Below are 20,537 nucleotides of genomic sequence, written 5' to 3' on the forward strand. Positions count from 1 at the left end.
CAGTGTGAGCTCACCAGCACAGCATGAGCATCCCACACAGGGCAGAAGCACCCCCAAACCAGCCCAGCAGCAAGACCAAGGCAGGGGACCCCATCATGCCCAGTCCCGCAGTCCCCAAGCCAAGAGCAGCTGGAGTCTGGCTCAAGCTGCTTTGCAGTTTCGGTGACCCCGTTAGGGCTCATCTCAGCCATTTGCTATAGTTAATAGCGAGGCTGCAGACATGAACAAACAGCCCTAAGTATTATGAGGCTAATTAACGAAGCCAAATTAATCCCTCGCTTGTACAGTGATAGCTCAGACAGCACCGATGTGCGCCAGGCTGGCAGCCAGAGACCCACACACAGCCCAGCTGATGGGTTCAGGGGGCTGCCTCAGGGAGGGGGGTTCATAGCACTGAGAGCATCCTTCAAAAGCAGCAGCCAGTCACCAAAATCCATGGGAGTGCTGTCCCATACCCGTGGGGAGGAGAAGCCCCAGCACCAGGCACGGAGCCCAGGGGAACGTACCGGAGATGTTGGTGGTGATCTCAGTGAGCGCCGTCTGGCCAAAGCCTTTGCCGGTGCGGGCCCGGACTGAGAAGAGGTAGGTGGTGCCGGGGTGGAGGTTGGAGAAGACATGGTAGGTCTCGTTGCGCAGTTTGGAGACTGTGCGTCGCGGGCCGGGCACGTTGACCGCGGGGTCGGAGGACTCGATGCTCTGGTAGCTGATCTGCAGGGACAGGGCAGAGTGTCACCAGCAGCAGAGGGGGAGGATCTTGGGTGGAGAAGGGGGTAAAGGGATGGACCCAGAGGAAGGGAAGGGACAGCAGTGAGGGCAGGCACTTTTTGGGGTAAATCAAAAGCAGAGGTTCAAGGGACAGAGCTCTGGCTGGGTAATACCGGTGACCCCCAAAGTAGGACCCCCCTCCCAGAACAGACCCTGCTAGCAGGAAGGTGATAGATACAGCCTGGATCCACGCTCAGCCAAAGGGCTTGGGGGCACCAATAACCTTAATCCCCATGGCCAAAAGCAGTGGTTGCCCCAGATCCACCCCACTCCTCCCCCCTCCATATGACCCTCCTGTGTCCCCAGGGGTCCCACAGCCAGCCAGGACGTACCTCGTACTGCGTGATGAGGCCATTGGGCTCCACAGGTTCCTCCCACTTCAGAAATATCATGTCCTCCAGCGGGGTGAAGGTGAGGGACTCCGAGGCGATGCCACCAGGCACTGGGGAAGGAAAGGGAATGTGCTTGGATGCAGCAGGAAAAAGGGCTGGAAGGAGAAACCCTCCAGGCAGCTGCTGCAGCTCTCCCCCACAACCAAGCCACCACATCGCCTCTGCCATGTCACCCAGCCACATCACACCCGATGCGACAGGGCTAACGGCTGCCCCGACAGGGCTAACGGCTGCCCAAGGTGATGCTCAGGATGATGTTCCCCAGAGACACGATGCTCCCGGACCCACTGGTGACACTTAGCCATGGGGAGGTCCCCGCCCCACAACACGAACCCACAGGTGCCATTCCCGGTGTGGCACCCGGTTTCCAATGGCACAGCAACAAGCCTCTGGTGCCGTCACCAGTGGAGCCCAGCTGAGCTCATCAGTGTGAGGAAAGGGGGAAAAAAGTAAATCTCCTTTTCCCATAAAAGCCAAAACCCCCTGGAGCATCCTCAGGCAGACGGTGCTGGCGCTTCCCCCGGCGAGCAATAACACCCTCATCTGCAGACAGGCTTGACATGCCCCAGCCTTCCCCTCTAATTAACACCACTAACAACAATAACCACAAACAATAACAGCGATCGACAGCACCCGGATCGATAGTCACTTCTTTACCATGGATTTCTTGACCCGAGGGGGTCAGCGAGGAGGAGAGGAGAGGCAACATCTCAGCAAAGCCCATGATTCACCAGCAGCATCCTCCACAAGCAGCCCCGAGTACCCAAACCACGCACCCTCTTGTTGCAGAGGGACGTCAGCTCTTCCCCTCTATTTTTATTTGCAGCTTTTGTTCAGATCTAATTACGGGGCCGAGAGAGAGGGATCGCCTTCCCCGGGCTTCCCACCGTGCAAATACACAATTTCCACTTGATTTACAAGTTAATTTAATCAGAGGCACCGTGTCCTACACGTGTACACAAGGCACTTATTAAATTCACAGAGAATTACGGAAACCTTTAGGGCAAGGATGCGTGTACCTCTATAGGTATTTGTAAATGCTATCTAGATTTACCTATTTAAAGATATATAGAGAGAGGTACAGGCAGCACACGCTGCAGCTCCCGGGTGTGTGCAAATCCCCACCCCCTCGCCCCATCCATATACACACACAGCTATTTCTTGCCCTATTTATATAATTTTTATATATTTATATATATTTATTGCAGCTGCCACCACACACTTGGAAGGGGGGGGGGAACTGGCTCCCCACACCTTCCCCCAGTGCAGCTATTTCCACACTGGGATCGAGTCTCCTGGTTTCATGCCTGGACCAAAATCTCCAGCTACAGGTTTCCAACCTTCCCACCCTGCCCTGGATCTATATGGATCACTTAGCTTGGCAATGGATGGGTCACGCTCCTCTCAGCACCCAGCCCAGGTACCCAGAGCCAGTGGGATTTTAACTGGGGGATGCTGCGAACAACTCACTTGGTTTGGCCCGGTTATTAATGCCCCCCAAAATGGTGTTTCCAGTCCCAAAAGAAGGTTTACCACTTGAGGCACGCATCTCACAGCCTACACCAGGTCCCCCCAGACAAGCCCCAGCGTTGCACCAGCAGATGCTGCAGCCAGAGCTGGTCTCGTGCCAAAACAAACCACAATCAGGGGTCCTGTCCAACGGCTGCTCATCACCCTGTTGCAGGAGCTCGAATCCTCATCACCCTACCAAGGAGGGAGACGTGAGGCTGAGCCCACGTGTGGTATCTGCAATACATCCACAGGCAGATACCTGTCCATCGATCCCTCGCCAGGCCAAGCACGTACGTGGCTCCGAGGGGGAAGCGAGGCAGAGGGGAAAGCAGCTGGAGTGATTACAGTACAGCCCAAAAAAAAAACCCCAAAACCCCAAACATCTGGAGCTCCTGTATTAATATTCCATAAGAAAACAGCTGGAGTGGTCACAGCACAGCGAGAACAGCTGAAGTAATGATAGCTGGAAAATGAACTGTGGGGAGCACGAGGCTCAGTGCCTCAGTCAACAGGCTCTGGGTTGGGGATACTGAAAGTGCTGATGTGCAGAGAAAGGTGCTGAATTTAGGCTTTTAGAGATGAAAACAGGTCCCAGAGACACCCTCCCCCAGCTCCGCTCCAGCTCTGTGGGCTTTGTTATCCCGCCTGGGAAACAGGAATGATGAGCAAGGCACACACAAAAGCTGCACGTTTTGGTGAGTCCCGAATAGAGGCGAGTCCTGTGTTGAGGGATTTCAGGGCAAGTGTCTCCCCAGGGGTGATCCAGGGGGTCTGAGCCAGCCAGACCCGTTGGAATCAGCGATTCTTCTACCTTAATTCCTGGTTCTTGATGCTAAAACATGCTTCAGAGATCCAGTACCTGCTTGCTTAACAAGCGGCTCTTAGAGAGCTGGGGATACTCCAGCCACACTCAGCACCCATCCCAGGGTGCAGCAGCTCTTTGCACCTCACGTAAGCCCTGATTGCTGTTGCCCTCCATGGACCAGGACCCCCTCACCCCACCAGCTGCAGGAGCAGCTGTCAAAGTGGCAGCATTCTGGGGGCTGCCCAGGGGTCCTTGAGGGCAGCTGAGTTGTTATGGCACAGGGAGGTGATGCTGATGGGGCAGCAAAGAGGATGTAACAAGCTGAAGCTGTCATTAGCAGGAGCTGCCAGCTCTGGATGTGGCCCATCACTGACAGGTGGCACCGGAGACACGGAGCCAGCACTGTCACATTCCAGAGCCAGAAATGATCCCAGGACTCCACTGATGGAAAGCCACAGCCAGGGACTGCAGTGCAGGGTAAAGTCAGACCTGGGAGAACTCTCTGGTGGCCCCAGCTCCAGCACAGCCACAGAGAAGGGCTGGGTGGGAGTAAGAGCTGCCCAACCCATGGAATCCCAGACTGGTTTGGGTTGGAAGGGACCTCAAGGATTATCCAGTCCCAACCCCTGCCATGGGCAGGGACACCTCTCACCAGACCAGGCTGCTCAAAGCCCCATCCAACTTTGAACACTTCCAGGGAGGGGGGCAGCCACCACTTCCCCGGGCACCCTGTGCCAGGGCCTCACCACCCTGTGCCAGGGCTCTTGGCCAGGAGCACGATGGGAGTATCCCCACGGTGAACCCCAGCAGCTCACAGAACCATTTCTGGGGACGATGCACCTTCAAAGAATCATAGAATGGTCTGGGTTGGAAGGGACCCCAAGGATCATAGAGCTCCAACCCCCCTGCCACAGGCAGGGACACCAACCTCCAGACCTGGAGCTACACAAGGTTGCCCAGGGCCCCATCCAACCTGGCCTTGAACACCTCCAGGGACGGGGAATCCACTACCTCTCTGGGCAGCCTGTTCCAGCCCCTCACCACTCTTTCTGTAAAAAACTTCCCCCTAATACCTAATCTAAACCTTCCCTCCTTTAGCTTTAGTCCATTCCCCCTTGTCCTGCCATTATCTGCTCTTTTTAAAAGTCGAATCCCCTCCTGCCTATAAGCTCCCTTCAGGTACTGGATGGCTGCAATGAGGTCCCCCCACAGCCTTCTCTTCTCCAGGCTGAACAAGCCCAGTTCCCTCAGCCTCTCTTTGTAGGGCAGGTGCTCCAGCCCTCTAATCATCCTTGTGGCCTCCTCTGAACCCTCTCCAACAGTTCCACATCCTTCTTGTATTGAGGGCCCCAGATCTGGACACAGTACTCCCCCTTCCCAAGCAGACTCACCATCCTCATCCGTCTGGAAAATCACCTCCTTGCCCTCCTTGCGGCCCTCGGGGTTGGAGAGGATGAGCCTGACGTGGATGTTCTTGTAGGGCAGCAGGTTCTTGACGGTGTAGCGGTTGGCGTTACGCTCCATCTTCACGCACTCCCGGAACGTTTGGTTGTGGCCGGTGCCCACGAAATAGCGGTAGCAGAGCGAGACGGTGTAGGTGTGACAGCGGGTCAGGTTGTAGCCCACCGGTTCCCACTGTAAGGTCAGCTGTCTGGACTGGATTTCGGAGAAAGCCAGGCCCTTGGGGGCCCGCATGGGCTCTGGGAGGGTGGGGAAGAGATGGGGAGAGATGAGTGATGAAGTAAAACACCTTATGGGTTTGTGTGTACCATCAGGGGAAGTCCTCTGACAACACAGCAATGAGATGGGCAAGTGCACAGAGTGATCCCAGGATGCTGCAGGCAGGGCTGGGGGCATCAGGGGCTCCATCACCACAGGGACAGCAGCTCCATCGGCTCATCTTCCCCTGCAGAGGATGAACGGCCCCAACCAGCCAACCAGACACAGCTGTGCAAGGGGAGAACTCTGGATTTCAGTGAGCCCACATCAGGCTCTCAAAAGGACAGAGACCCAATGCTATCACTGGGAAGGAGTTTAATTAGTTCTATTGGCATGAACAGGAGAAGTCAGGTTTAATGAGGTGCCAAGCTCTTCTGCTTGCAGAACAGACATGCACGCAGAGGCGGTTTGGATTAGGGACAGTAAACCCCCCTCCAGAGCTGGGGGGTGGGCAGGACCCTGGGAGGGAAGGAGGGTCGCTGTCTACCCTGTCCCAGGGCTGATCTCCACCTCATTCCCCTGGGATTTGCACCACAGAGGAGCTGGGGGGGCTCAGTGTTGCAAGAGGCTTTTACAATCTCAGCAGATGCTCTGCAGGTCCTGATGCCCTTGTGGGACCAAAGGGGTTGGGGAGAGAGGGACCACAGCAATAGGGACAGAGCCCCACGCTGTGGAGACCCCAGCCTTGAACCCACTGCCATGTCTGTCTGCGCCAAGCCTCACCAAACCTCAGCCCTGATGCCCACCACCATCACTCCCATCCGGCAGCCAAGGGCATGGGGACCCCTCCTCCTCCTGCCAAAGCCTTTCCAGAGCTGCATGTCATCCCCCCACCTCCCCAGGAAGCACTGTGTGGTGCCAAACTTCAACCTTCCTCTCTCCTTTTATTCCAGTGTATTTAAATGCTTGGAGGGGGGCAAGAGGGACCCAGCAGTACAGCACCAGCCCGTGGCCGTGGGGGGAGTCTCCCCCCTACCCTGGGGTGTAGGATGCATCCATCCAGTGACACTCTTCCCCTCCCAGGCCAGATAGAATCATATAGATCTATGATTCTATGATCCTGCAAAGCACGGGAGGTGCAGTGCTGTGCTGGCAAGGCTCAGAGGATGCTGAGGATCTAACCAACAGCTGCCTTTTGGGTGGAGGAAGGGCGGCTCTGCCACCACCTGCAAACCCGCCGTGACCCGGGGGGAAGCCGGGAAGAAACACACATTGTTATACAACATGGGAAGAGCTGAATGTGATAACCACAGGGTATTAAATACAGGGCATGGAGTGTCAAACAGCTCCTGGCATCAGCTTCAAGGTGATACAGAGACCTGGGTTTTCCCACAGCACCTCTGACTATGATCTGGGATGAGAAGCTGCCACCAGCTCCTCACCACCATGCCTGGGTCAGGGTTTGCATCTCGCCCTCTGCCCCATGCCAGCACTGGCTGCTCGCCCCTCCTCACCCCTGAGCACAGCCCTCTCTGCCCTCTCTGAAGCTGACCCCACACGTGGGCTCGCCACAGCCAAAAGGCACCAGGGACACCCCACAGCCCTGGGGATGCAGCCACATCCTGCTCCTCTCCTGCTGTGGGTAAGGAGGATGCAGCCACTGGTCCCCACCTGTGGAGAGATGCTCCCAGTGACAGTGCAGATCTCCACTTTTGCTGGGCTGGAGGATTAATCAATGCAGGGTCCCAGCCCAGCACCACAGGAAACTCAGGGTGAACCCTGTGCCTTCACAGCACCATCCTGCTGCCTTCAATTTTGCTCAATTACCAGCAGTTAAAGGCAAGGCGGTTGCCATGGAGTGTCTGAAACACCATCACCAGCCCCCAATCACATCACAGCCAGGGACGAGGACATCCCCCAAACAGGGTTACACCCCCTGCACAGGGATGCAGGGTCAGGCTCCCCTGCAGCCCCACAGCACCAGAGAAGTCTTTCCCCCATCACAACCCAGCACAACATCTCTGTGGGCTCTGTTGGGGCATTTTGGCAGAGAGAAACCCCAGCTCCCACCTTCCCTGGGGATACCCCAAAGGGGTTTCAGCAGGGATGGGGCTGCTCCAAATCACCTCCATGTCACTGCCATGTGTGGGAAGGCAGCCAACCCTGCCCCCCCAGCCAAAGCTACCACCCCTCCAGAGAGGCACAGGGTTAACAGATTTAATAGAAAGAGTTTTACAGGCACCAACTGCTCAAAATCAGGCACCAGCGAATAATCTACAGCTCCATCCAAGTAGGGGACGAGATGGGAAACTCACCAGGACAGCCAGGGGCTCATCCTCAGGGAGAGACAAAGGGCTCATCCTCCAGGACAGCGGTCCTGAGGTCTGGGGATGTCCTGAGCTGGGACAGGCCCTGAGCCGGCAGCCCCAGCCGAGGGGGAGCAGCCACCTCCTGCCAGCATTTGCAGCTCCAGGGATGGAAACCAGACACACGGCACCTGCCAACTCCATCGCTGTGCTGTCCTGCACCAAGGTCATGACCAGCCACTGATGAGTCTGATCAGCAATCCCACCCCATCCATCAGGGCATTTTCAGCCCCTCTGCACAGGCTGAGTACCCTGCTTCAGGATGTGACTGTGCCCATACACCCTGCTACCCTCCAGCCACCACACACTGTGGGTTTAAGTAGCAGCCCCTCCTGAGATGCTGTGTGCAGCCACTAAATAGCCAATTAAAGGTGGATCCGACGGAGAAGAGATGCTTTGATTTCCTACACTGTGCCGACAAACACCCTCAGCATCCATCCAGCCCCAAGTTGTGCTCCCTGTCCAGAGCTCCAGGCGGCTGGGGACCTTGCCCAAGGCCACCCAGGGCAGCCAGTGACCTGGCCAGGATGCAGCATGAGACCCACCTGCGCATTTGGTGCGGCTGATAAGGGGCGGCCCCGGTTTGCCGGTGCCCCCCTCGCCAGGCCGGGTGAGCAGGACGCTGATCTCGTACTCCGTGTCGGGATCCAGGTGCCAGAGCTTGTAGGTCTGCATGTTGACCGCGTGGACCTCCGACCAGGGCCCCGAGGTCATGCGGTACTCGATCTCCTTGCGCACGATGGGGCCGTCTCCGATGATGGAGTTGGTGTTGAGCTGGATGATGAGGTAGGTGGAACCGGCCCGCAGCAGCTGGGGAGGGGCGATGGGTGTGGGGGGCTCTGGAAGAGAGCGGAGAAGGGGCAGGTGGAGCATCTCCCTCCAGAAGCAACTCCACAGCATCTCCAGCCCCGGAGCCAGCTCAGTACCACCACAGGTACCACAATATTACAGTCGAGACATTCACAACATGTCTTCCCAAACCCATCACTACAGAGCATAGGACAAACTCGGATCCCTCACCCAGAGGACATGGGGATCAACACCAAAGTTTGGGAGGACATCATCCAGTCTTTAAACTTGAGCCCACATATATGCCCTGCATCTCTCTTAGGGAGGCTTGAACAGCTGCAATGGAGTTTCATCTGATCAAGCCTTAATTATCTCCATAAGATACACTGCCCAGCGTGGTACTACACAGTTTCCCCATAATTAATTAATTCCCACCTACTGCAATCAAAAATAAATGATCTAAAGCCACCAGGACAGGCAGTTTTCTGGTTTTATGCTGAACCATCCGTGTGCAGCAACTCACTCCCAGGGAGAAACTGTGATCCCACCACCGAGCATCCCACCGCCCCGAGCATCCCACCCTGCAAACAGTCAAGCAGAAACAGCCCATCCAAGACCCAGAGACCCAGCAGGCAAGAGCAAGTCCCCCACCTTTCACGATGAGCTCGGCGAAGTTGGAGACACCCGAGCCACGGCTGGACTGGGTGACACAGCGGTACAGGTCCTGCTCCTCCTTGGACACCTCATCCAGCTGGAAGGTGGCCAGGAAGCGCCGGTGGCTGATGTGCTTCACGGAGGCGGCAGGGACCACCTCACCGCTCTGCCTCTGCCCCACGGAGAGAGACAAGACGTCACCGGGAGGCTCGGTGTGACATCCAGAGCCACCGACCGTGTCCCCAAATGCCATCTGCTTTAAGATGGGGCACAGGGGCTCGCCCTCCCCTCCTGCCCAGAGGTGTCTTCTCCCAAAAGGAAGGCACAGGGGGGGGTTGCAGGAGGGATGCAGGGGGTTAACAGCACAGATACTCACCTGCATGAGGAAGCGCTCGGCCTCAGCAGCCTTGCCAGCAGCCACGCACTGGAAGGTGGCGTTCTGCCCCGCGTTGACCTCCACGTCGCCCAGGCGGGAGAAGTGAGGTGCTTTGGCTGCCGAGGGATGCAAGTGTTGGTACTGCTGCAAAAATCCTCCCCCCCCAGCCCAAAAACCCAGCTGGGATGCTGGGGTTGGAGCCGAGCTCTGGATGGGCTCGTCTCCACCCTCGCAGTCCAGCTGGGATCCCTCCCCAGCAACCCCAGTGAAGAACCAGCACGGGATGCTGAACCCAGAGTCTGGGATTTGTCCCAGTACAACCAGCAGTGTCCGGGAATCCCACAGTGCTGTTGCTAGATGCAGGCTGTGGGGTTGATAGAGGGGCAGATCTCTAACCCCCTCCCTGACCCTGGAAGAAGTAGGGGGTGAAGCCCAACAGCTGATGTGTTGGGACACCTTGGGATTTCAGGTTCCCCCCTCCACAGCCCAGGTATAACCCCTCTCAATGGGGGTGCTCAGTCCCCACTTCTGCAAGGTTTTATAAACACTCAGTGGTGGAGATGGAGAACAGAACCCCAGCAGTACCTGGGGGATGGAGCTCCACTGCTCCAGGTGATGGGACACTCAGGTGCTTCCAGGCTGCACCACAGTGTGAGTCCATCAGCTCCCCTGGGACCATCCCATCAGGTACCAGCTCCAAATTCCAGCTCAGCAGCACCCACCACCCCCCTTTTCCCCTTCAGCTCTCAGGCCCCATCCCCAATACTCACAGCACGGATAATTCAAGAGCAAAATGTCATCCAAGCCAAGATAACCCCTGCGCTCGTTGGACACCACCGCCTCGAAGAGGACCTGCAGCACCAAACAGAGGGGTCACCCACCGCCGGGGGCAGGGGGGATCCAGCTCATGTGAGGAGGGGTGGGGGGGTGTCTGTGGGACTCACCTGGTACTCATTGGGCCAGAACAAGCTGACAGCCAGCTCTGCCTGGTGCCATTGGCGGCCGTGGGAGCCGGAGGCATTCCAGACAGCGCTGCCCACTGGGCCCCCCGTCACCCGGACGTAGGCGCTGAGGGTGCCGGGGCTGTGGCCATCCCGGCTGTACATGAAATAGCTGAACTGGAGGCAGTGGGTGTCATTCTCACTCAGCGCCTGGAAAAGCAGGTGAGCTTTCTGGCCCGGGGCGTGCTGCGAGGAGTTCACCATCAAGTAGGAGCCTGTGGTGGGATGGAGAAAGAGGGGGACGGCATGGAATAACCCCTCTGTTCTGCATCTCCTGAGCTTCGCTAGCAGGGATGGAGCAGGGGGAGGATGAGGGATTGCAAAGGTGTGCACGGCCCAGGAATGATGCTGGGGTCCTGCTGGGTACTGATATGGGGGGGAACATGTGGGACAGGGGCCAGGGATGGAGTCAGCATTGGACAGACACCTATTTGGACAGCAGCAGGACACCAACACAGGACTGGGCCACTGGACAAGGAGGGAAGGATCAGACCCACTGCATCCAAGGGTAAGCTGCTCCCCCAGGACACTGGGGTCAGTGGTGGCTTTGATGCCCCTGGAAACCCTCCCCCTGGTTTCCTTTCAGCTTTGGCTGAGTCAATACTGCCCTCCCCAGCCGGGCCCCAGCCGCTTCATCTCCATTCCCATCACCTCCTATCATTTACTGTGCAGTTGTTGCAGAGTTTAAACTGTGCTCAGCAGGCGCTCACAGGGGGGAAAAGCTCTCGTCAGCTTAATGAGCAGCGGCCCTGGATGCCAGGATAGCAGCTCCCCACCTGGCCCCACCACCAGCAGCTGCCAGACCCCACCTCCCATCACCCAAAATCCCCACCAAGGAACCCAGAGGCCCGATGCTCACCCCAGTGCAACCCCAAAGCCATACTTAGGGGGCAGACAGAACAAACATCCCACAGGGATCCCAACACCAACATCCTTCCCTGCCCTGCATGCTCTACCCCAGGCAGACCAGTGGTGGGAGGGGGGATACAGCAGCTCCCAAAGCCATCCAGCACCGCTGTGGTGCTGGGACACCACTCCTGTGGTGATGGGAGGCTGCCCCACCAAACCCTCCTGGTCACCAGAGGAGAGGGGATTATTAATGTCCCTTCCATTTAACAGGAGCAGAAGCTGTAAGTAACAAAGCCAGGCCATTTACTCAAGTCTACCATTGTTTTCCCGACAGTAGGTGCTTAATTATTAACAGCTTTCACTGCCAGTTAATTTAAACAAATTCACATGTTTTCCTCCCATTGGCTCCCAGCAGGTGGGCACCAAGAAAAGCCTAATGAAGGGGGATGGTGGGGGCCATCTATCTGCCCCCCTCCCCCCCAGATATTGGGAGCTGTGCCTGGGGTGACCCCAAAATGTAAAGGGGGACTCCAACCCCCACCAGGGGGGTCCCAGCATCAGCTGGGGGATGCAGCACTGGGTACCACGCCACAGTTCAGCCTCCAGCACATCCTTCAGAGACAGGAGATGGGGCAGCAGAAAGAAACCACAAAACAACAACATTTTCAGCACATCAGACCCGGGTGGCTGCCCGCTGCTCCTGGCCCCACAGGCAGGTAATTCAGGGGGAAATAAAGTGCCAGCAATTTATTTCCTCAAACCCAGGCACAGGCACATGTCGCAGACAGAGGGGAAGGTGCCCTGGCTTTATTCCTCCTCCTCTTGTTCTAATTTTCCTCTTTTATTTCCCCCAGCAAAATTATTCCTGTACTAACGAGATTGGCTCCATTTGGGCCAGATGACTCTGAGAGCCAACAGCACCCAGGCTGTGCCAGGGGACATCTCTCAAAAGCCACCTCTGCCCCATCAATCCACCAGGCTCTAGTAAACACCGACCCTTCTTCCTGCTCTCCCTTCGCAAACAAAATACCACAGGACCAAAATAAAGGGACCAAGATCAAAACCAAGCCACTGCCAAGTTATTTTAAAGGACAAAGGATGTGGATTAAGGTCATCTGAGACCAGGGACACGAATGGGTGGCAATCCACCCGAGCATCCCTCATCTGGCAGGGCTTCCCCCGTGTGCCATCTTCCCACCTTAATTTTCTTCCCAATATTACTGCATCAGAAAAAGCAGGTTAATTATATCTTCCTCCCCCATAACTGACTGGTCCCAGCTTCAAGCCCAGGGGAGGGGGGGTTCAATGCAGATGAAGTACTTGTCCCTGTGTTGGGGTGCTCTACCCTGCACTGGAGCATCCCCCAGGACAGACAAGAGGTGGCTAGGGGTTACAAACTCCCTCGACAGCCCCTGACACAGGGGTTTTTTTTGCAGAGCATACTTTTCTTTTTCACTTTTTTAGGGGTTTTTCAAATGCACCCCAACAAAACGGCAGCACATCTCTGTCTGGGTGCTCCCCCTGCCACACTTGCACCCAGGGAGCTGCAGGGCAGCCAGCTGGTAACAAAGGGGGACAACATGGTGACAACAACCCACACACTGCTACCACCCACCCCCCATGGGACACTGTTCCACCACCAACCTGCTCTTCCCTTCTTGCAATCCAGCTGGGATGCTGTCAGACAGCTTGGGGGGATGCTTCTTGGGGGAAATGCACAGCCCCCACTCCCCCCACCCACAGTGACACAGCAAGGCGTTGGGGGTTCACCCAACCCCTTCCACTTGTTCTCCACCACTCTGCCAAAGACCCCCCTTCCCTGACCCCCTATACCACTGGGTGCTCAGTTTCCACCAGGACCCAGCAGCTTTCCCAGCCCTGGGCAGAGCAGAGCTGCAGCAAGAGCGATGCACACAGCCCCAGGCCAGGTTTGAAAGCTTGGCTTAATTCCTGCCAGCAAAGCCAGAGGTGAGGATAGGAGGAAGGGATGTCCCAGTCCTGCTACATCCCAGCACTGGAGCTGACACACACAGACAGGCAGGACCACTGCCAGCAGCACATCAGCACAATGAGGGTTATTTTGGAGCCCTGTCCATATCTTGGTGTTACTCAGCAAAAATCTGTTCCTAAAGTAATAGCAGGGGAAAAAAAGAATCATTTCCAAACCTCCCATGAAGTGGGAGCAACAGAAACAGCCCTGGAGCATCCCCTGGTCCAGACTTCAAACCCAAGGAGGTGATTCAGGTGTGCATGGGTACCATGCCCTGCTTGTTACATCCTCCCTCTGATCCTCAATTTAAGGGCAGTTTCAACTGAGATCTGGTGCAGGTGAGCTGTCCCTCCTGACTTCACCACCATGACTAACGAGTCAGCCCCTCCATGTGTCACCCCCCTCCCCAACCCCACCAGCTTGGCCCCAGGAATAGAATTTCATCCCATTTTTAGGGAAGTTGTTGGGGATGAGGCCAAACACTCAGCAGAGAAAGGGAAGAGACTCAAAAAGCACCAGATAATATTTCAGTCAAACAAATGAAAAGAGAAACAACTTCCCAGCAATTTTCCCTAAGGAAAAGCCATCAATTTGTTACGTGAAAGTTGAGGATGAGGTTTGAGCTATAAAATAAACCTGGAGGGCCTATGCACAGAAAAAAGCCTCGTGTCCATCCCAGCAGAGTCCTCACACAGGGTTCTCCAGCTGGATTTTCCCATTTGTGGGATCATTGAATCATAGAACGGTCTGGGTTGGAAGGGACCCCAAGGATCACAGAGCTCCAACCCCCTGCCACAGGCAGGGACACCAACCTCCAGGCCTGGAGCTACACCAGGTTGCCCAGGGCCCCATCCAACCTGGCCTTGAACACCCCCAGGGATGGGGCACCCACCCCCTCTCTGGGCAGCCTGTTCCAGCCCCTCACCACTCTCTCTGGAAAGAACTTCCCCCTAATATCTCATCTCACCCTTCCCTGCTTCAGCTTCACTCCATTCCCTTGTCCTGCCATTATCCACCCTTTAACAAGCTGATTCCCCTCCTGTTTCTCTGCTCCCTTCAGGGACTGGAAGGCTGCAATGAGGTGCCCCCAGCTCTGGCCACAGGACTCCAGATGGGGCCTCAGGAGGGCAAAGCAGAGAGGGACAATCCCCTCCTTGTCCCCGCTGGCCACCTCTGTTCCTTGGGATTCAATCAGGTCTCGGATGACAACTCAGCACCCCCCATTCCCAATAACCTTGGCTGTGAATAAGAGCAACAAGCTCTCAAGAATTTTCTCCTTGGCTTTATGTTGGAGCCCTGCTCCCCCACAGCTCTCCCCAAGATCCTGCCCTACCCAAGGATCCTGCAGGATGCTGCCTGCATCCCTTTAGGAAAAACCCCAAACAGCCCAGAAAGGAGGGGGAAGAACCCTTCCCCACCCCCCCTTCTCACTGAGGTTTTTCCTCCTACAAAACCACCAAGGGATAAAAATAAATAAAAAAATAAATAAAAATAAATGCAGGAGGTATTAAAAGGCAGCAAAAGGCAGGCAGGATGACAGGCAGAGGGCGGCACTGCCAGCAGAGAGGTGCCAGGGGACCAGGTCTGAGCTGCAAGGAAATCACTTCAGAAGATGAAGCCCGACAGTTCCTCCTCCTACACTGGATCTTCCCAACACATCAGAGCTCACCCAGGAATCGGGTACCCACTCCCCATTTCTCTACCAAGCATCTCCTGGGGAAGATGAGCCCACCACAGGATCCTCAGGGGAATTACTCAGCTCTGCCCAAGAGTCAAAAATCAAGCCTCATTTCTCAAGGGGATTTTATGGATGCGCAGCTGGAGCTGGTTGGGAAGCGGTGCTGGAGCTGTCAGCTGGAGGAGCAAGTCCTCAGAGGGGATGGAGGGACATGGAGCTCACTGGGGTGGGACAAGGGCTCTGTCACCCCCCCAACACAGTCAGATGAGGAGCATGATGGCAGCTCCATGCACTGAGGGAAGAGCCAAGAGGAGAAGAGAAACTCCTATTCATGAAGGGTTTGTCATTGAGTTTGTAAGGAAAACCTAGGGGGAAAAGCCATTCAAGAGAAAACACCCACAAAATGATGTGTCAGCAGTTTTGAGTGCAGAGTTGGGGAGCCCAGGTTCCCCAGCCCCCAGGACAGGAGGGTGCATAGCCTCCCAGGGGAGGTTTTGCCACCATTTCCCCCCAACCCACTTCATCCCATTTGAACTTCCACACATGAATTCAGCCAGTGACAGAAGAGGTGCCTGCACATCTCCCAGGGACATCCAGAGCTCCACAGAGCATCCTTGTCATAGAGCCCTAGGATCTCTTGAGTTGGAAGGGACCCATAAGGATCATTGAGTGCAACTCCTGGCTCCACACAGGGCCAGCCAAGGGCATCCAGTCCTTGGTATCTTCCTCTAATCATCAACCCACATCTCTGGGGGGGGTGAGGACAGGGACCTGACCCATGCTCTACCCAGTGCTCCATCCTGGACCTGCCCCAAATTCATACAGGACTTAATGCAAACACCACACTTCATTTTTATGTTCATTAATTAACCTCAAGTTGTGTTCTGCCCCACGAGCTCAAGAGACCAGCCTGATGTCACTCCCCAGTCCCCTCCCTGCCTGTTGGGCCACCTTCTCCTCTAAGGGCTCTGGGATCCAGCCAAATCCCACACGCCCCAGGTCTGCCCAGCAACACCACAGCACACACTATCCCTCCTCTCCCCAGCTCCAAAACCACAGGGCTGCTTGGAAGAAGAGATATCAGAGAGCCTGAAGGTAGGTATGGACCAGCCTGGCACGCAGAGGCGATGCTCAGGGGAGAGCAGGAGGAAAACACACCCAAAACATCCAGGGAAGAGTTATTTTGGTGCAGACACAGTGACAGTGCAGCCTCAAGCCTGGCTTACTCCCTGCAACCACTCCTCTGAAGAGCTAAAACCAAAGCACCCCCATTGCAATGTGCCACCCATCCCCAGGAGAGACACGGCCACCGTCTGTAGGTGAGAAGGAGAGAAGTTGAGATGGGGAGAGAGGGAAAACAACCCCGAACCAGACACAGAAAGCAAGAAGAAAGAAGGATGCGAAGGCAGGAGGCGGGTGGCCAGCAGCCAGCATCCGCTCCAATAAATCCTACGCTCCTTGAAACTGGCCCATCTCCAATAAAAATTCATTTTAATCTGAGACCACGAGGCTCCTTTGGAAAGTGCTCCCTGGAGGAGCCCCAGCACGGTGAAATACTCAGCATGCACCGAGCTGTGGGCGGGGGGACCAAGAGCCACAGTGATACAGGCAGAGGAGCCTCATGCACAGCTCCCCATGCACGCTGGGGGGGGAACTACACAAAAGTGGGGTCCCTGTATCCGTAGGGACCACAAGCAAACAGTGTCTACCTGCATGCCAGTGAAGAAAACAGGAGGGTATTAGGGGAACCCCTGGCTATTGGGACACCGTTGGGTGTCACCGCCAATCGGCATCGAATGCCCTCCCCAGCGGCTGGCCCCTGAGATGCTCCATGCTGACAACTCAGCCTCAGAGCATCCCACCTGGGGCAGCAGCATCCACTTCCCCATCAACTCTGGGGTTTTATTTCTTAAACTTCACATTCATTTTACTTCCTAGAACTCTGAGCCCCCACCTCACTCAGCCACGAGCGGAGAAAAGCCCCAATCCACCCTCCCCCCTCAGCCCCCTGGCTTTAAACTCGGGCAGTTCACTGCAGATTTTAAATGGACAGCTGAAAACCGAGCAGAAAACTCAACTAATTACAGGTTGAAGACCCTCCATCACAAGCCACCTCGATCTCCAGCTCCGCTTCCCTCCTCATTGCCCCAGGAAACCACCCCACACACCCCCCTGCAGCCCAGGCAAGACACAAATTAGGGTAGTTCAGTTGAAAACAATTATCTAGAAAATCATCAAAGGAGAGCAGGGACCTGTCAGCAGTCCTAGAGCCAGGCTAAGGATTGTCTTGCCCTCACCATGCCCGGGATGCGGCAGCGGGGCCGGGAAAGGAAGGAAAAGGCGGTGAGAAGGTAGAGGAGGAGGAGGATTAGCAGAGGGGGAAAGCTAAATTAAGCCTCAGCACGAAGACAGCGTGAGATAAACAGCTGGAGGCAGACTGGTGGAGCAGTAAAGAGTTTTCTATAGAACAGTTAATGTTTTAATAAAAAAAGTCATTTTTATTATCAAACTCCAAACCAGCTATCTCCTCCCTCTGCCCATGTCCAGCACAGGACCTGATCTCCAGGTTGGGCAGGACATGATGGACATCCAGCAGTCCAGGAAAACAAGGAGCATCTCAAGCCCAGCGCTGTTCTTGGAGATAAGGGGTACAGGGATAAATCAAAGTAGGGCACAGCCCAAAGCTGGGAGCAAGCAGAGCCCCTGAGCATCACCCAGGCACAGTGCCCACACCATCCCTGTGGGAGGGGGGGGAAGCTCCCCAGCTGGCTGCACTCCCCTCCAGCCCAGAAATCAGAGCAAGGACTTGGACCCAGAAATGAAAGAACAACTTAAAAACAATGAGGTTCTTAAAAAAAAAGAATAGAATCTATTTGTATTTTCTTCCTTGCAGCCCCTGAGGCTTCAGATACGCCTCCGACTTCGAGCCGCACGTCTCTCCCTGCACTCACAAGAGCCAGAAATACCCTTTTCCCCCCCCCTTTTCTACACGTCCCAGAGATGGAAATTTCTCCCAAGACCCAGATCTGCAAAAGCAGCACGAGCTGACGTGCCAGGGAGGAAGAAGCAGGCGGCAGCTGCAGAGCCCGGGCAGGGAAAGCAGCTCCAAAAGGTGCCCCTTTCCGAGGGGATCCGGGTGCATCCTGGCTGGCGGCGGCTGCAGATGTCGCGCTGGGTGGCAGATGGAGAATTTGGCATCGCTGGAGATGCTGCCAAGACCCGCAGGAAGCATGGAAATCCGCCCGAGCTGCTGCGGGCAGGGACATGCCAGGGCAGAGGGGACATCCCCCCCACCCCACAACCCAGCCAGCCCAGGGACAGGACTGAGGGCAGTGGATGCTGTGATGGTAGGGGTCACACGCAGAAAAAAAAAGCTGGAAATCTTGGCTTTCTGCCCCAAAAATGCACCCTTGGAGTGTTCGCTGGTTCCTCCTGCCACAGGGTGGGTTGGGGTTCCATGGGGTTAGCCCCCTCCCAAGGCAGTGACACCAGGCTCAGCAGCACCCAGAGCCCTTGATGTCCCTCACACAGCAGTGGGGTCCAGGATCCCCCATCTCCAAGCAACACCTTCCCCAGGGCCACACAGCATCCAGCTGTGCTGAGAACCGACGCAGCTCATCACACCTTGCCGGCAGGCACAGGAGCACCCTCCTCACACAACCAAGAACAAATCAAACCTAAAACACTGAGGGGATTAAACCAGAATGAGTCACACAGCCCAGCTCTGGGGTAGGAGGAGGGGTGGAGGTGCCAGGGGATACAGGCAAGGGGGGGATGACAAGCGGGATCCCGCTGGGGGCTGGGACTCACCGTGAGGCAGGTCGGCTGTCAGATGTGGCATCATATAGCTGCGGATGAGCTCCCACCCGAAGTCATCGTCCTCACCCTGGCTGTACTCACACTGGTTCGGGTCACTGTCCTCCTCAAAGGTGCAGCCAGCTGCAAAGAGAGAGAGAGAGAAAGAGAGACTGTCAGCCCCCACTGAGAGCCCACAGAGCAGCTGGGCCCTACCCCAAAAACCCTGTGGTGGGTCTGCTGCACCCCACAAACCATGGAGGGACCCCAGATCCCCCCACACGCACTCACAAGCAAGGGTCTGTTGCTCATCCCCCATCAGTTCCCCCACAAGTGAAATGAGCTGGCGGGTCTCAGCTCCCAGGGAGGTGGTCAGCCACAGGAGCAGGATGCAGCCCCCAGCCTTGCTTTGGGTTTCCCCCAATAAACAGGCACTTGACCACAGAATCACATAAGGATTCACAATCCCCAGGGGCTCCTGGCAAAATCCCTGCTCTGAGCTCAGCCCCATCCCACACAGGATGTGTCCCTGAGCTCTTGGGGGTCTGTCCATCACCCACCCCAACAGCAGCAGGGCTCAGCCAGGACCACCAACAACCTGCAGCAGTCACACCCCTACAAATGCATCACTGACCCCCCCACAAGCTGCGGGCTGCCACTTCTGTGCCCTTTTATTTCTCTTTGGAGGGCGGAAAGGGGGGTTGTGAGGGGTCTTTATTTTTCATCCTTTGCAAAGAGCAAAGCCAAAAGCCCCACAGCCCCCCTCCCTGGTACACAAGGTGCTCAGCTGAGGATGGAGAACTGAACTAAACACCAAGAGGCCATTTGTCCCCAGCACCCAGACACCAGCCAGCTCCCCCACCCCACATCCAGCCACCCCCACCCCCCATTCAGCCCAACAGAGAGCTCAAGGGCTGCCTCCTTTTGCCCATGGGGCTGCTCGGTTTTGTTAACACTGACCTATTGTTCCATTAAACCCCCGGATTCCAGCGGGACCAGGGCACCAGCGCTAATTAACAGGAGCCCCTGGGCTGACGAGGGCCAGCACATTAAGAAAGCCCTGAGCAAGCAGAGCGAATGGCGGTGAATATCCCCTGATGGACCCACACAAGAGTGGAGCTGGGCCAGGGGATTATTTCTTCTGGGTTGGGGGTGGGTTTTGGGTTTCCCCCCCCTATTTTATCCCCAAATTACATCAGCAATTCCCACTGTTGCCCAGGAATTTGACAGCTCCCGGCCTCGCTGCTGCCGGCGTGGGTTGTGCTTCCCTGTGCCAGGGGATGCTCAGCTGCATTGCCCATACAAACACAAGTCCAAACACTGGGGGAAAAAAAAAGCCTGGAAGATACCCAGAAAATTACAATTCCCAACTCTTTTGGCATATCTAGAGCTTTTCCCCTCCACGTTACACCCACTTTTTCAAAGCACAAGGGCAGGCTCCAGCTCCATCAGCAAGATGGGGTGTCCCCCCCAGCCCAGAACCACAAGAAACTTCTTTGTTTTTAAATAAAAAGCAAATTCTCTCCTATTCACACACCCAGAGGCACAGAGACCTCACAGCTTCCTTAAAATCCTTCCCAAAATGGAGCGTCTGCCCAGCCCAAGTGCAGATGTGCCCCCACACCACAGACCCCCCTATCCCTGGCTCTCTTGCCACAAGACATGTCGGATTTTTAAAGAGGCTGAAACTTTGCTGCTCTTCCTAATGGGAGAGAGAGAGAGAGAGAGAGAGAGAAAGCACCAATCTGGCAAAATTTTCCAGGAAGGAAAGGAAAAGAAAAAAATATATATATACTTTTTTTTTTTTTCCCCCAAAAATAAAACAGTGTCAGAAACTAAGTGCCAAGTGACTTAAAAAAATAAAAAAACCCACAAAAGCCCAAGTGTTTCTTTCCAAGATCTGCTG

General features: G+C 55.7%; 1 protein-coding gene across 1 annotated transcript in view; it reads right to left on the bottom strand.

Moving 5' to 3' along the window:
* PTPRU (protein tyrosine phosphatase receptor type U) overlaps positions 1 to 20,537 on the bottom strand; it is a gene marked incomplete at both ends in the record, with an annotated part of 65,124 nt that overhangs the window by 28,882 nt on the left and 15,705 nt on the right. The window contains 9 exons of the mRNA XM_084274223.1: positions 507 to 708; positions 1,098 to 1,207; positions 4,866 to 5,174; positions 8,045 to 8,338; positions 8,940 to 9,114; positions 9,319 to 9,434; positions 10,089 to 10,170; positions 10,263 to 10,534; positions 18,647 to 18,775. Coding sequence (XP_084130349.1) covers positions 507 to 708; positions 1,098 to 1,207; positions 4,866 to 5,174; positions 8,045 to 8,338; positions 8,940 to 9,114; positions 9,319 to 9,434; positions 10,089 to 10,170; positions 10,263 to 10,534; positions 18,647 to 18,775 — 1,689 coding nt within the window. The remainder of the gene's footprint in view (positions 1 to 506; positions 709 to 1,097; positions 1,208 to 4,865; positions 5,175 to 8,044; positions 8,339 to 8,939; positions 9,115 to 9,318; positions 9,435 to 10,088; positions 10,171 to 10,262; positions 10,535 to 18,646; positions 18,776 to 20,537) is intronic.

Source organism: Gallinula chloropus, assembly GCF_964237585.1.
Source record: "Gallinula chloropus genome assembly, chromosome: 22".
Classification (NCBI taxonomy): domain Eukaryota; kingdom Metazoa; phylum Chordata; class Aves; order Gruiformes; family Rallidae; genus Gallinula; species Gallinula chloropus.